A 15,601-nucleotide genomic window follows, 5' to 3' on the forward strand; every position below is an offset into this window, starting at 1 on the left:
GTTTCAGACACAGCTCTGGTGTTTTATGGAAGCTCTACACATTAATTTGCTCTGAGTGCTAACCTGTACTGTGAGGGCAGATGGGCATCAAAAAGCAGAACAAGATCAAATTGTTTTAATAAATATGCGAAATTAAGAAACACAAATCTATGCACATTAATTTTAGAGAGTGGACCAATGTCTCTTACAGCTCTGCTGTCCTCCACTGTTCAGCTTTTGTCCAAAACCGCATTATTGCCACAATGTTACTCTGAAACGCAGCACACTGGCACTACCTTCTGGTCAAAGGGGTGTATAACAAACCTAAAGTTATCGTATTATAATTTTACTTTACCTTTACCTTTGTGTACTGCCAGTTTTATTGTTATATGAGACAGAGTTTGCCCATTTAGCCTAAAAACCCAGTGTAGCATACCCATGACATAGAACATTTACAGCTGCTCTTTGTCATTTTGTCCACAAAGTGACATTAATATGCACAGGTTGTAAAAGTTTTTAGTGTTGAACCCTTCAATACAAGTTAAAGAAAAACTTTGGAGAGAAATCACAGTATTTTTTCAAACTTTAACAAATCTTTTTTTATATATTAATTTGTTTATATGCTGGTTTTATGTTGCAATACAGAATGTAAATTCCAGGATGTAAGGATGTAAATTCCAGTATTGCCGTTATTTGGCTACATTACATTCATATGTGTTGAGTACTGAAATGTTTTTTGGTTTATATGTCTTTGGAATCTTTGGAATTCTTATTGTATTTTATTATATGCATATTAATTATTATAATAATTATAATATGATAATTATAATAATTATTTAAGTCACCCTCTTCCCCTTCTTTCGTTTTTTTTATATTATTATATTTCTTGTTGAATTTGTCATTTATACATGTTGCTGTTCAGAAAATCTATCAATAAAAACTATTTAAAACTTTACTTTATATAAGTTTCGTTTTGGTTTCACTAAATCACTTTTACACTTTTTTAAGAGTCTTCTGTATATAAGGGTATAACCTTTAAAGTTCCCACATTTAGCTAGGGCATATGAGATGATTATATCAATAATAAATCAGTACAAATAAGGTATTGATCGTGCCTATCGACAGAGAAGTGAGGAAAGATCAAGGGCAGGGCGGAGGTGACGTTGCCTTGTGCGGAAGTGATTCGGCGCTGTGTTTGTTGATGTTTGTGAACAGAAGCAGCCCCCCGCCCCATTGCCTTCCCGAATACACGCGCGCATTTAGCGTAGGGGGGTTAATGCATGCATCTCAGCGCACCCAATCCCTTGTAAACGGAGCTGAAAAACTACTAAAAGGCTGTTAATTCGTCGGGCTGTACCGGCTCGTATCCGCGTTACCAGGTAACCGGAGCTACAATGACAATCCTGCCGAAGAAGAAGCCAAGTGCGGCAGGCGGCGCAACCGAGCGCTCGGAGGACGCGGAACCGCACGCGCACCAGCACGGGCACGGGCACCCACACACGCATTCGCTGGGCGGCCGCGGTGGCGCGAGGCCCCGGGCTTCCCCGCCGCCGTGGTCCTCCTACCAAGCGACCGAAGACCGGCGGGGCGCCGTCGAGGCCCCTGCTAAGCCCTGCAGCGCGTCAGCGTCTGCAGTACCAGGGGTCCCGTGCGAAGTTCTGGTAGAACTGCCTTGTTGCTCGGGACCTGGGCTGAGTAAACGGAGGCGACAGGCAGTGTGCGCCGGAGGGATGGCGGTTCCGGAAACTGAGGAAGGCGCTGCAGGCAACAACAGCGAGGATGAATACGAAAACTCGCTTGGACTACAGGCGGTAGACCCCACTACGGCGGAGCAGGTAATAACCGTGAAAATTAGAGTAATAGTAGATATTAGAGTGATAGTGCTTAAAACCAGAGCTCAAGAAAAGAGTCAGTAATATGCTGGCATTCTGCCTTATTACTGACCCACTATTTCAGTAAATAGGGGGTCAGTAATAATGCAGAATGCTAGCAGTCAGTAAATAAAGCATCAGTAGTCAGCAATGATGTGGTAAATCAAGACCATTTTTATATTACATATCTAACAAGTATTCTGCTTGTACATAGAAAAATACAGTCTCTATTAGCATTTGTATGGGGTGGGAGATTTATTTCTCATCACAATTGGGAAAATTGTTTTGCAATATACTACATAAAAACTAATAGTTTGTATACTGTTTGTCAGTCAATTATAGCGGCAATAAATTTGATTATTTAATTTTTGTGCCAAAGTTTTCATTTAGTTTCACTGTTTTCATTTAGTTTCATACACTAATGATTTTGGTCTTATTTAAACCCATTCTGGATTTTGCATGTATGTCATCTCTTTTCTTTGAACCATGTAAACAAAAGCGTTCTATGTAATGCTGCCAAGATGGGAAGTGAGGCTGAATCTTTACGCAGCCAGACTTTACTAGATTGCTCTGTGTATGAATGGGCTTTATGCACTCACCTGTAAATGTGGCCTTAGACTGGAGTTTGACTCATATGACTAGTCAAAGACTGATAAAGTCAAGTGTTGCTGTATTTTTCACTGACTTCGCATGTGTTTTACTGTTCAGAAATCCAATTGTTTATATGAACCGTGACACATATATATATATATATATATATATATATATATATATATATATATATATATATATATATAAAGGAAAATATACAAATATTTTGTATTCTGTTATTATGTTTTAAATATGTAGATATATCATAGTATCTTCTTGTTCCCGTATAGGAAGAACAATGTTTTGAGAAAGCACTTGAAGAAAAGAAAGGATTTGTCATCAAAAAGATGAAAGAGGATGGAGCATGTCTTTTCAGAGCAGTTGGTAACTATCCTTGTTTTTCTCTACCTGATATATTCTGCAGTAGTTACTTTAGATTATAATGCATATCTGCTAGTGTTATGAGCATTTTACCACTGTGTCTGAATCCAAATGTATACTGTTTCTGCAGCTGATCAAGTATATGGGGACCAAGACATGCACGATGTGGTACGGAAACACTGTATGGATTATTTGGTAAATAACTACATTCTCTGCCACTCCTTTATACCTAGGTAATAAGTAGGAATCTATCTGAAAAAAGAGAAATATTTAACCTGGTAAAAGCACTAGGCAATGCACGTACTTAGTGGGCTGCACACACTGTGTTTGATAAAATGGTATTAAAAGGTTTCTGAATTAATGTTTATTTATTACTGTTATTAATATTAGTATTATTACTATTCTCTTGTCTTAAGAAAATGCCTTTAGGAACAACTGATTACACAGATACAAAAACAAAGTTACAATATTCTATTAAGGTGACGGGCCATGAACCACCAGAACATATTCTGTGCATTTTAGCATAGAATCCACACAAACCGTATTGGAGGGATGGGATACCATCACTCTTCTATGTGATTTTGTCTTTGTAGTAAGAGGTTTAAGTACTAAACCCCTACTATTATATCCTATATTATTCTGTATAATTTAACATTGTTTTGGATGGCTTTGGTACACTAATGTACCATCATTGCTAAGTTCACAACCACAGTTTCTATTCCATATATATTAAGTGTTTCCTGATCCTGAAATACCCCAGCTAATACCAGTTTCTCTGGTTGTTTTTTAGTTAGCAATTAAGGGCTATGAGGATGATTCAGTTGATACTTAAACTAAAAATAAAAACACAGTTCCAGGTGAAAGAAACCTTAAATGTCTAAAAAAATACCCTGCACTACAATCCTTTACTACTTACTTTTGCTACAGGAAAATGCCAACATGAATCTGTAGAACTTGTGCTGTAAAAGTCTGTTGGCAATGGAAATAGCGAAAAATACATAAAAAACAAAGGGAAAATTTAACTCCAAGTCAATCACAATTCTTTGAAATCAACCTGTCCATTTAGGAAGCAACAGTGATTGTGAATCAATTTCACCTGATGTTGTGCAAATGGAACATAACAGGTAGAAATGAGAGACTATTAGCAAGACATCCCCTATAAAGGAGTGGTTCTGCAGGTGGTGACCACAGACCATTTCTCTGTTCTTTTCCTTTCTGGCTGATGTTTCATCACTTTTGCATTTTGTTAGTGCTCTCACCCCTAGAAGTAGTATGAGGCAGTGTCTACCACCCACAGAAGTTGCTCAGCTCATTCAGGATAGCAGATCAATGCGAGCTGTGTAAAGAAGGTTTGCTGTGTCTATCAGCACAGTGTCCAGAGCATGGAGCAGATACCAGGAGACAGGTCAGTACACCAGGAGACGTGGAGGGGGCCGTAGGAGGGCCACAACCAGCAGCAGGAGGAACAGAAGGAGCAGTGCCAGAGTCCAAAATGATCTCCAGCAGGCCATTAATACCCATGTTTCTGCTCAAACTGCCAGAGAACACCAAGATTTGCAGATTTGCCATTGGTGCACTGTGCTCTTGACGGATGTGAGCAGGTTCTCACTTCGCATATGTGACCGATGTGGTGGATTCTAGAAACGCTGTGGAGAATGTTCTGCTGCCTGCAACATCCTCCAGCATGACCGGTTTGGCAGTGGGTCAGTAATGGTGTGGGGAGGCATTTCTTTGGGGGGGGCACACAGCCCTCCATATGCTAGCCAGAGGTACTCTGACTGACATTAGGTACCGGGATAAGATCCTCAGACCCATTGTGAGACCATATGCTGGTGCAGTGGGCCCTGGGTTCCTTCTGATGCATGACAATGCCAGGTCTCATGTGGCTGAAGTTTGTCAGCAGTTCCTGCATGATATAGGCATTTATGCTATGGACTGGCCTGCCCGTTCCCCAGACCTGAATCCAATCGGAGCACATTTGGGATATCATGTCTCCTTCCATCCACCCAACGCCACATTGCACCACAGACTGTCTAGGAGTTGACTGATACTTTACTCCAGGTATGGGAGGAGATCCCTCAGGAGAACATTCAACGCCTCATCAGGAGCATGCCCAGGCGTTGTAGGGAGGTCACACAGGCACATTAAGGCCACACACACTACTGAGCCTCATTTTAACTTGCCTTGAGAAAATTCCACTGAAGTTGGATCAGCCTGTAATTACATTTTCCACTTTTATTTTGAGTATGATTCCAAATCCAGACCTCCATGGGATAATAATTTAGATTTACATTGATCATTTTTATGTTATTTTGTTCTCAACGCATTACTCTATGTAATGAATAAAGATTTTGAACTGGAATATTTCATTTATTGAGATCAAAGATGTTATTTTAGTTTTCCCATTATTTTTGAGCAGTATATTTATCAGTGCATTGTGTTATTGTCTGTAGTAGAATAAATACAGATTAAACATCGGAAAGTCCTTGTTGTCTGTAAAGATTAATTAATGTCTTGTTAAGAGCACACAGGTTTGGTTCTTTATTGCATCAGCTTGTTTGATTCTACGAGCAGCACACTTTATTTCCTTTATTAAGGGATTGGTTTGTTAAACTACAAACCGGATTCCAAAAAAGTTGGGACACTAAACAAATTGTGAATAAAAACTGAATGCAATGATGTGGAGCTGGCAAATGTCAATATTTTATTCGTAATAGAACATAGATGACAGATCAAAAGTTTAATCTGAGTAAATGTAACAGGAGAAATATGTTGATTCAAAATTTCATGGCGTCAACAAATCCCAAAAAAGTTGGGACAAGGCCATTTTTACCACTGTGTGGCATCCCCCCTTCTTCTTACAACACTCAACAGACGTCTGGGTACAGAGGAGACCAGTTTCTCAAGTTTAGAAATAGGAATGCTCTCCCATTCATGTCTAATACAGGCCTCTAACTGTTCAATCGTCTTGGGCCTTCTTTGTCGCACCTTTCTCTTTATGATGCGCCAAATGTTCTCTATAGGTGAAAGATCTGGACTGCAGGCTGGCCATTTCAGTACCTGGATCCTTCTCCTACGTAGCCATGATGTTGTGATTGCTACAGAATGTGGTCTGGCATTATCTTGTTGAAAAATGCAGGGTCTTCCCTGAAAGAGATGACGTCTAGATGGGAGCATATGTTGTTCTAGAACCTGAACATAGTTCTCTGCATTAATGGTGCCTTTCCAGACATGCAAGCTGCCCATGCCACAATCACTCATGCAACCCCATACCATCAGTGATGCAGTGAAGCGTTGATAACAACTTGGGTTTTCCTTGTCCTCTCTGGTCCGGATGACATGGCGTCCCAGTGTTCCATAAAGAACTTCAAATCGTGACTCATCTGACCACAGAACAGTCTTCCATTTTGCCACACTCCATTTTAAAAGACCCCTGGCCCAGTGCAAACGTCTGAGCTTGTGGAGCTTGCTTAGAAATGGCTTCCTCTTTGCACTGTAGAGTTTCACCTGGCAACGGCGGATGGCACTGTGTTATGGCAGATTGTGTTCTCTGACAATGATTTCTTGAAGTATTCCTGAGCCCATTCTGTTATTTCCTTGACCGTGGCATTCATGTTTGTGGTGCAGTGGCGTTTAAGGGCCCGAGATCACGAGCATCCAGTAGAGTTTTATACGGCCTTGACCCTTACGCACAGTGATTGTTCCAGATTCTCTGAATCTTTTGATGATGTTAAGCAAGGTTGATGAGGATAACTTAAAAGTCTTTGTTATTTTACGCTGGGTAACACCAATCTGGTATTGCTGCACTATCTTTCTGCGCAACAATGGTGTAATTGGTGATCCTCTTACCATCTTGGCTTCAGAGAGACACTGACACTCTTTTTATACCCAATCATGTTATCAATTGACCTATTTAGTGTTAATTGGTCTTCCAGCTGTTCGTTTTCCAGCCACTTATTGCTACTTGTCCCAACTTTTTGGGGATTTGTTGACACCATGAAATTTTGAGTCAACATATTTCTCCTTTAAAATGTTACATTTACTCAGATTAAACTTTTGATCTGTCATCTATGTTCTATTACGAATAAAATATTGACATTTGCCATCTCCACATCATTGCATTCAGTTTTAATTCACAATTTGTTTAGTGTCCCAACTTTTTTGGAATCCGGTTTGTAGATATTGGAGTGTTTGTGTAATTATTTTAATGTTAAATTATTTTTTTATGAACAAATAAATGCTTACTGCCCATATCATATTAATATAATATAAATGTCACCTCCTTTTTTTTTTTTTTTTAGATAATTAAGTCATCACTTTTTTCACTTTTGTTAATAGTTTGGTCCATTACTTTACAATATGATTGTCTTTGAGTGCTGAATATGCTGGAAGTTCAAGCATGTATAATTAGCCTGCTTTAAGAAAGTCTGCTGTAACAACGCTCAAATCAAACTTCAGAAAAATTGCCTTGGCCAAAAATCTCAGAATGTTTCCTGTCCAGAAACAAAGAGACAATATAAAAGATGTATTGAGCAAGTGCATGCTACAAGATAAAGTTGCTGCAGTTGATGCCAGTTGATGGTGGGTTCCTAGGGGAGAAGTGTTGAATATTGTATATGTCATATTGCCATCCACTGTTATATTATTATTGTTAATGTGGCTCTTTTGTCTTGCTTTCAGGTGAAAAATGCAGATTATTTCTCCAATTATGTCACAGAGGACTTTACCACATACATAAACCGCAAGAGGAAGAACAATTGCCATGGAAACCACATCGAGATGCAAGCCATGGCAGAGATGTACAACAGGCCTGTGGAGGTTTACCAATATGACATAGGTAATCCTCCACAGTCCTACATCTTGTAGGAACCATCTCCTTTAATGTTGTGCTCTATTATCAGAAATGCTGATTTCTGTTTCATTTCTAGAGCCAATCAACACGTTCCACAGTATCCATCAAAACAATGATGAGCCTATACGTGTTAGCTACCATCGGAACATTCATTATAATTCAGTAATAAATCCCAATAAAGCCACTATTGGAGTAGGGCTGGGGCTTCCCTCTTTCAAACCAGGGGTGAGTACATGCGATTGCAAATTAGTTAACTAATCAGATATTGAAAGTGGTGCATGTGTAATTAGCTGATTTACTGATCTGATTATTTGATCACTGATACAGACTGTAAGGAATCAAAACTCCAGTTACTGATAATATTGCATATGATTAGATTTTAAACAAATACAGGGAAGGAACTTTCCAGCAAATTTGTAGCTTTGTTGTTAGTTTTTATTGCTATTTTTCTGTAAATACAATTCATGTAAACATCTTTTTAAAATCTTGTAAACATGTTATCTTTGGGTTATGGTTGAGGTTTACCAATAAATCTGTGGAACCTTAATATTGATTATCTAACACCCCTTTCATTTACTGTATGGATTTCCATCAACTAGTTTGTCACATGGATTACGCTTACATTTACATTCATCATTAAATACCACCGTTTGTTGGTCTTGATCTGGGTCTGCAAAATTAGCCCTTAAATTCTGAATCTGCGTCTTTTGTTTTGACTCCAATGTGATCTTGTTGTGGGCAGTATGCTGACCAGTCCTTAATGAAGCATGCTATCAAGACCTCAGAAGAGTCCTGGATTGAGCAGCAGATGTTGGAAGATAAAAAGAGGGCCACTGACTGGGAGGCCACCAACGAGGCTATCGAGGAACAGGTGGCACGTGAATCTTACTTACAGTGGCTTCAGGACCAGGAAAAAGGCAGACAGGTTTGAACACTTCTACTGACATGCATTACTGTTTTTGAGCTTAATTCTGGACTACATTGAATTGAACATTGAAAAAAAGTGTGAAAGGGGGGGAAATAAAGAGCACTGGAGGTCTAAACATTTGAAAACTTCTTAGTAGTGAAGGTTGCTGGCAGTGTACACTAAAAGCACTGTACAAAACTGCTCATAGAACCACTTGCTAAAAGGGAAAAATGCAAGTGCTGTTTGCAATTTATTAACCATTAACATAATATTTAGGGGTTTTTTTTTACATTTAAAATATGATTATTTTTAAAATACTCATTGTAAACCATTAATCTAATAAAATCTGCTAAATGTTAAACTTTTGTCGGTGGAACATCATTTTGTTGGAATTTGCAGCTTAAGGCAAGAAGGCAAGGTTACACATTAAGAATAGACAAATACACATGCTGTGACCTGATACATTTTATAATCCAGCCCATTAAGTGAATTCAGAATTTATGTTGTCATTGCTGCAGGAGAACAACAGATACAAATCATGTAGTTTGATAGAGTTTTTGAAATGTGCTTATAATATAAAACTATCAAGTATCTACAAGTAAGTTAGATTCAGTCTCTCATACTCTCTCAAGACGCTGTCATTTTTATATTTTACATATTGTATACCTTTTTATGCATTGTTTGTATAGTACAAAGACATGTTTTATTATTGTATATTTTGTCTGAACCGATTGACGCTCACTTATCCAGGGAGTTTAAAAGTGTGTGAAACAAAACCAAACCTGAGTGGAAACTTGATGATTAATATAAATTACAAATTATATGTAAGTGGTATATATATTTAATGTTTAAAAGATCAAATTGTCACATTTGAAGTAAAGGTATTTGTGAAGGAATAGCTTCAGTGAAAATTGTAGGAAATTAAACTGGACACTTGATAGCAGTTTCGAGCCAGGGGTGAAATGCTTAAACACTGGGACATTTTCCAATACAATTGGTTTATCTGTAGCTGTGTTAAAAAAAACTGCCCTATTCACTATGCCCTTCATGCATTTTTTTTTGCATCACTTATTTGATGTTCTGTTCTGTTCTATGCAAAGGTAAACGTGTTTGAATAATTTATACTCTCTGTCCTCTTCCTTTAAGCCACGTAAAGCCAGTGCAACCTGCAGCTCAGCTACTGTTGCTACAACCAGCTGTTTGGATAATTGGAGTTGCTCTCCATGTCAGCGAAACTCTGCCTCTTCTCCGGAACACCCAGGTCCAGCACTGCCTGAAAATCCAGCCAAATCACCCTCCCCTGCATTCCTCTGCACCCTTTCCAAACCCCCATCACCATGTGCTCCAGGTTTGTGTCTGTGGTAGGGTTGTGCCGATACTAGTATTCATACCAAACTGTCATGGTACAGGGCTCACTGTTCACTGCACACTGTCACACTGAGCATACACACTATTAGGGCAGCTACAAGCGTGTCACCCAGAAAGCTTAAACTGCAAGCTATTGGATTTGCATGGTATTGTGAGAATTGTAGGGGTCTAGGAGTATTGCTATGGTATGGTAACAGTAGTCTTGTTTGTCCCCCCTGCCCCTACTTCTTCTTTCTCGTCTCTGTCCCTCACTGCTTTAAACAAAAGAGTTTCAAACGTGATTTTTTTTTTTTTTTATCCCTCTTCTTTATCTCTCACTGTTCTTACCTTATGGATTTGAAACAACTGTAGTATTTCACCAATATTTTTTCTTTTGCCATCTTATTTTAACTCATGAAATCATAGTGGATTAGAGGAGGAGGTTGTGTCAGCATTGTAGGGTCTGTGGGCATGCTAATTTTTAGGTTGGGTGCTGTCCACTTTTTACGTACCTTCTGAAAATATCACTGTGGTATACGGTATTACTGGATACAAGTAAAATAAAACCAAAAAATACAAATTTCAGTTTTCACAGTGGTAGGGCTTTGACTATAACCATATTACTGCAATATCAAAGTGTTGACCGCATTTATTATTTATAAAATGGATAGTTACAGCTGTAAGATCTAATTTACTGAGTCTAATGAACAGTGTTAGATACAGAAATTCTTATCAGTTGCACTGTCAAAGGATAGAGTGTACTTTAATCATTATTGAATTATTGTAAAAACTAGTAATAAGTATTTAAATTATTAGTATTAAAAAGACATAAAAACACTACACTTTTGATTGATGCATTTCATAAATCAGACCTGAAATTGCTTGTTACAGAAAAAAACAATTACATTTCTCATGTTAAAATAGATATATAGATAGAAAATGTCAAAAATACTAAAATAGGTTTTATATGTTTTGATCATTATTTATTGATGAAATATGGTGTGCAGTACTGGTTCAACAAAATGTACTGTAACAATCTATGGGTATATGTGTTTTTTGTAAAAAAATAAAACAATATATCTTGCAAATATAAAGAAATATAGTCTGCAGTAGTCTGCAATGGCTGAAACAGTATAACTGATCATAACAGGAATTGGATTATATCATATTGAGGAATATCATATAGGTTATCACAGAAAAGGCTTCTGACTTGCAGCTAGACTACTCATTATTATTATTATTATTATTTAATTTTTATTTTTATATAGTCTAATATTTAAGTATCCAGTCATTATAAATAATATATCTGTATAATTATTATACATACCTACATTACATTATTATTATTATACATACATATACATTTTAAAATGCTTCTTCAAATTTCATGTTATTGTAGTTGCTAAATAGCCTATATAGTTTGAAAGCGGGATCAAACTATTCGAATCTGAAACATCTGGAGCAGCTGGTGTAAATTTTGTAAAATTTGTTCAGATGCCTTAGTCTGTCTTATTTTGTCGATGTGTTTTTGTTCTATTACTGGAATTGATGAACCAAAAATGTACCCTTTGTGGTAATGAGACAACACAAAACTAAAATAAGAATATTAATTAATAATGTGAAAAACAAAAACGATCAAAAAACCCTCACAACACTAGCTCTAGCACTGTAGGGTGCGTTTATCACAACTGACTACTTTTTAAAAACTAGTTCTAGTTAAAGAACATAGATCACCAAAACTAAAAAAAACTGCTTGGCTGTTAACATAGCCTCCTTTGAAGAAACAACCATTTTTTTTTCCACTTATAAACGGAAATTAGACTAGAATGACTTTTGATTTAGTTTTTTCTTCTTGTGGTTTCGAATCTGTAGCCCGCTCGTCAATGACAAAGCACAATGAGAGCACAAAGTCGAGTGACTGGTCTTAGGAGTGTTAGGTGTGTTTATACAGGTTTGCTTGCTGTCCCTTTTAATCTAACACATGTCGCTAAACTCGAAACTAAATGTGTGACATCAGTGAGCTCCCACAGTGCCCCCACCCTGTGGCTCTCATGGTGAATGAGGTTATTTGGCCATGTACTAAACAGACACAGAACAGAAACAGAACTTTTTTTTTTTTGCTTTTTGCTTTTAGGTCCTAGCAGGCAGACATGCTTTGCACAGGATTGTTCACCTCAGTCTTCTCTTGTATTTCTCTACCCAAGCCTTGGATATCAAACAGTAATGCAGGAAATGTCTCCTACTGCCTTCGGTAAGGCAATAACATGACAATGCATCAATCTAACACCCAGTATCGGAGCAATAACCAGTAGGGGAAAAAAAAGAAGAAAAAAAAAAAATAATAAAAAAATAAATATATATATATATATATATATATATATATATATATATACAGTCATGCCCGAAAGTATTCATACCCCTGTCAAAGTTTGACTTAAATTTACTTTTATTTAACCAGAAATTATATTTTTGCCTGGAAATGACACAGGCATCTCCCAGGAGATAACACGATGATGTACAAGAGGCATCATTGTGGGAAAAAATATTTCTCAGCTTTTATACACATTTGAACAAAAAGTGGCATGTCCAAAATTATTCATACCCTTCTCAATAATTAATAGAAAAGCCTTTATTGGCTATTACAGCAATCAAACGCTTCCTGTAATTGCTGACCAGCTTTTTGCATGTCTCCACTGGTATTTTTGCCCATTCATCTTTAGTGATGAGCTCCAACTCTTTGAGGTTCGAGGGTCTCCTTGCCATCACCCTGATCTTTAGCTCCCTCCACAGATTCTCAATTGGATTCAAGTCAGGACTCTGGCTGGGCCACTGCAAAACATTAATGTTTTTGTCTGCTAACCATTTCTTCACCACTTTGGCTGTGTGTTTTGGGTCGTTGTCGTGCTGAAATGTCCACCGGTTCCCAAGGCCAAGTTTCTCTGCAGACTGCCTGATGTTGTTGTTGAGAATCTTGATGTATTGCTCTTTTTTCATGGTGCCATTTACTGCGATCAAGTTCCCTGGTCCATTGGCTGAAAAACACCCCCAAAACATTAGGTTCCCACCACCATGTTTGACAGTGGGGATGGTGTTCTTAGGGTTGAAGGCTTCTCCTTTTTTACGCCAAATGGTGCACACATCATTGTGGCCAAACAATTCAATTTTTGTTTCATCTGACCATAAAACAGAACACCAGAAGTCTTCTTCTTTGTCCAGATGAGCATTTGCAAAGGTCAAGCGGGCTTTTGTGTGCCTTTTCTGGAGAAGTGGTGTCCTCCTTGGCCTGCGTCCGTGGAACCCAGCAGTGTGCAGTGTCCGTTGAACTGTCTGCCTTGAGATGTCGCCACCAGCAGAGTCCAGATTCACCAGGATGGCCTTGGTGGTGATCCTTGGATTTTTCTTCACCTCTCTCACTATTCTCCTGGCCAGCACAGGTGTCACTTTTGGCTTCCGACCACATCTTCTGAGACAAGAAATACTTCTTGTATTTTTTAATAATACTTTGCACTGTAGCCACTGGAACTTGAAAACATTTTGATATGGCTTTATAGCCCTTTCCTGACTTGTGAGCGGCCACAATGCACAGCCGCAGGTCCTTAGTGAGCTCCTTTGTCTTAGCCATGACTGTCCACAAACCAACTGCAGAGAGCTGCTGTTTTTCTCCTGTTGAGTTGATTAAAACAGCTGTTCCCAATGAATCAGGGTAATTAGGATGCTTTAAAACAGCTTGGACTATTTGGAATGGTATAGAACTTTGGATTTTCCCATATACTGTGACAGTTTTCAAAGGGTATGAATAATTTTGGACATGCCACTTTTTGTTCAAATGTGTATAAAAGCTGAGAAATACTTTTTCCCACAATGATGCCTCTTGTACATCATCGTGTTATCTCCTGGGAGATGCCTGTGTCGTTTCAAGGCAAAAATATAACTTCTGGTTAAATAAAAGTAAATTTAAGTCAAACTTTGCCAGGGGTATGAATACTTTCGGGCATGACTGTATATACACACACACACACAGGGGGAGAGTATTTAGTCAGTCACCAATTGTGCAAGTTAATTGTGCAAATAAATGCTTTAAAAATCAGACAATGTGATTTTCTGAATTGTTTTTCTCATTTTGTCTCTCATAGTTGAGGCCCTCCTATGATGTCAATTACAGGCCTCTCTCATCTTTTTTAAGTTGGAGAACTTGCACAATTGGCGACTGACTAAATACTTTTTTCCCCACTGTGTGTGTGTGTGTGTGTATATATATATATATATATATATAAAATATTAATCCAGTTTTGTTCTGTTGTAACAAAGTGATGTACAGAAGGCAAAGTGTACATTTGCGGCATTTAACTGACGCTCTTCTCCAGAGCGACTTACGAGTTTACTTATAGGTGGGCCAATGTAGTGATGGAAGTCTTGCCCAAGGACTCTTATTGGTATAGCTCAGCATAGTCACCCAGACCAGGTGTGGTAGCTTACTGGCAGGTAGTGGTGGTATCTGTTGTGCCACACCAACCACTGCATGCAATCTAGCATTTGCATAAGAACAAGAAGTTTCAGCAATATAAATATCAAAAAATGCTAGTCTTTGTGCATGGCTTTTTAGGATACAGATCTGTGTCATTTTGAGTTTTGTGTCATATTCCTAACCTCCTCTTAACCTATTTGTTATCATACCCTTGTAGGTCTAACAGACTGGGAAGATGATGAAATCTTGGCATCTGTTTTGGCTGTTTCACAACAAGAATACCTCGACAGTATGAAAAAAAACACAATGCACAGAGAAGCCTCTCCAGACAGTAGTTGATGCAGAGAACTGCAGAGCTGGCAGAGTGAAATATGGAAGAAAAAGGAACGTTTCCATATTAATTTACAGATTTGGCACACAATATACATTTCTTCTCTTTTCACCCCTCTCATTTTCACCATTATAACCTGATCTTCCTACTTCCTCCCTGTCCATTATTATACAAACCCCATGAACATAGTTAGGTGCATGTTAAAATAAACATTGTAAAACTACTATTTTACATATCCTTGTAATTGTTAATTATTATCATTTTTAAATGGTATTTTGCCTTTTGGGGATAACAAAAATTATTGCACTTTTCTTTGAATGAAATAGTAATTGGAGTTCTTAAAGGTTTTAAACAAAAATACAATAAGGTGAGATTTTAGAATTATAACCAATTATCACTATAATTATAACTTTCTATAAGCCCTCCAGAAATTCTAATATAAGTAAGAATAGGTCTTATTGAGCAGTGTCCAATTAAAGCCTCAAATGTCATTCCCCACAGCTAATTAATTTATAATGTGGATCATTGATGCCTGTAAAATTCTATTTTAATAGCTACATGACATACGGTTAATAAACTTCTAAAAAGGAAAAAAAGAAATTGCTATTTAAATAGGATCCTGATCATAGAATAATAGGTGACATATTTACTCAAATGGGCCACTAAAGCCTTTTTCAGAATCTGAAGAAGAAAATTATACACTATAACTACTAGAGAGAAGTCTATTATAAAGGTAGCTAAAAGAGAATGTGAAATGTACATAAGCAGATCTAATAACAAACAAAAGTTGTATTTGTTACACATAATGTAACACATTAAAGCTTTTTCTATCACATTTTCTGTTAGGAAATACAGAGTAATTCACAAAAAGAAAAAA

General features: G+C 37.6%; 1 protein-coding gene across 2 annotated transcripts; it reads left to right on the forward strand.

The window, feature by feature from the left end:
• The first annotated feature begins 1,181 nt into the window (after positions 1–1,181).
• Positions 1,182–14,957, forward strand: otud5b (OTU deubiquitinase 5b). Of its 2 annotated transcripts, XM_072666079.1 has the most exons (9): positions 1,182–1,814; positions 2,732–2,825; positions 2,953–3,017; positions 7,503–7,659; positions 7,751–7,899; positions 8,417–8,599; positions 9,728–9,929; positions 12,063–12,179; positions 14,611–14,957. In XM_072666079.1, exons 1-9 carry the CDS (start codon positions 1,374–1,376, stop codon positions 14,730–14,732), a joined length of 1,530 nt encoding a protein of 509 aa, XP_072522180.1. In that variant the 5' UTR covers positions 1,182–1,373; the 3' UTR covers positions 14,733–14,957. The 2 variants fall into 2 exon arrangements, with proteins under 2 accessions (XP_072522180.1, XP_072522181.1); XM_072666080.1 differs by lacking the exon at positions 12,063–12,179.
• The last annotated feature ends 644 nt before the right edge of the window (positions 14,958–15,601 follow it).

Source organism: Salminus brasiliensis, chromosome 21 (genome assembly GCF_030463535.1).
Source record: "Salminus brasiliensis chromosome 21, fSalBra1.hap2, whole genome shotgun sequence".
Taxonomy (NCBI): Eukaryota; Metazoa; Chordata; class Actinopteri; order Characiformes; family Bryconidae; genus Salminus; species Salminus brasiliensis.

Excerpts from the sequence above, each read along its gene's own strand:
- otud5b (XM_072666079.1), top strand. The coding sequence starts at position 1,374 with ATGACAATCCTGCCGAAGAAGAAGCCAAGTGCGGCAGGCGGCGCAACC. Across the intron at positions 2,826-2,952 it reads ATGTCTTTTCAGAGCAGTTG|CTGATCAAGTATATGGGGAC; the intron begins GTAACTATCCTT and ends CTGTTTCTGCAG. Across the intron at positions 9,930-12,062 it reads CCCATCACCATGTGCTCCAG|GTCCTAGCAGGCAGACATGC; the intron begins GTTTGTGTCTGT and ends TTTTGCTTTTAG.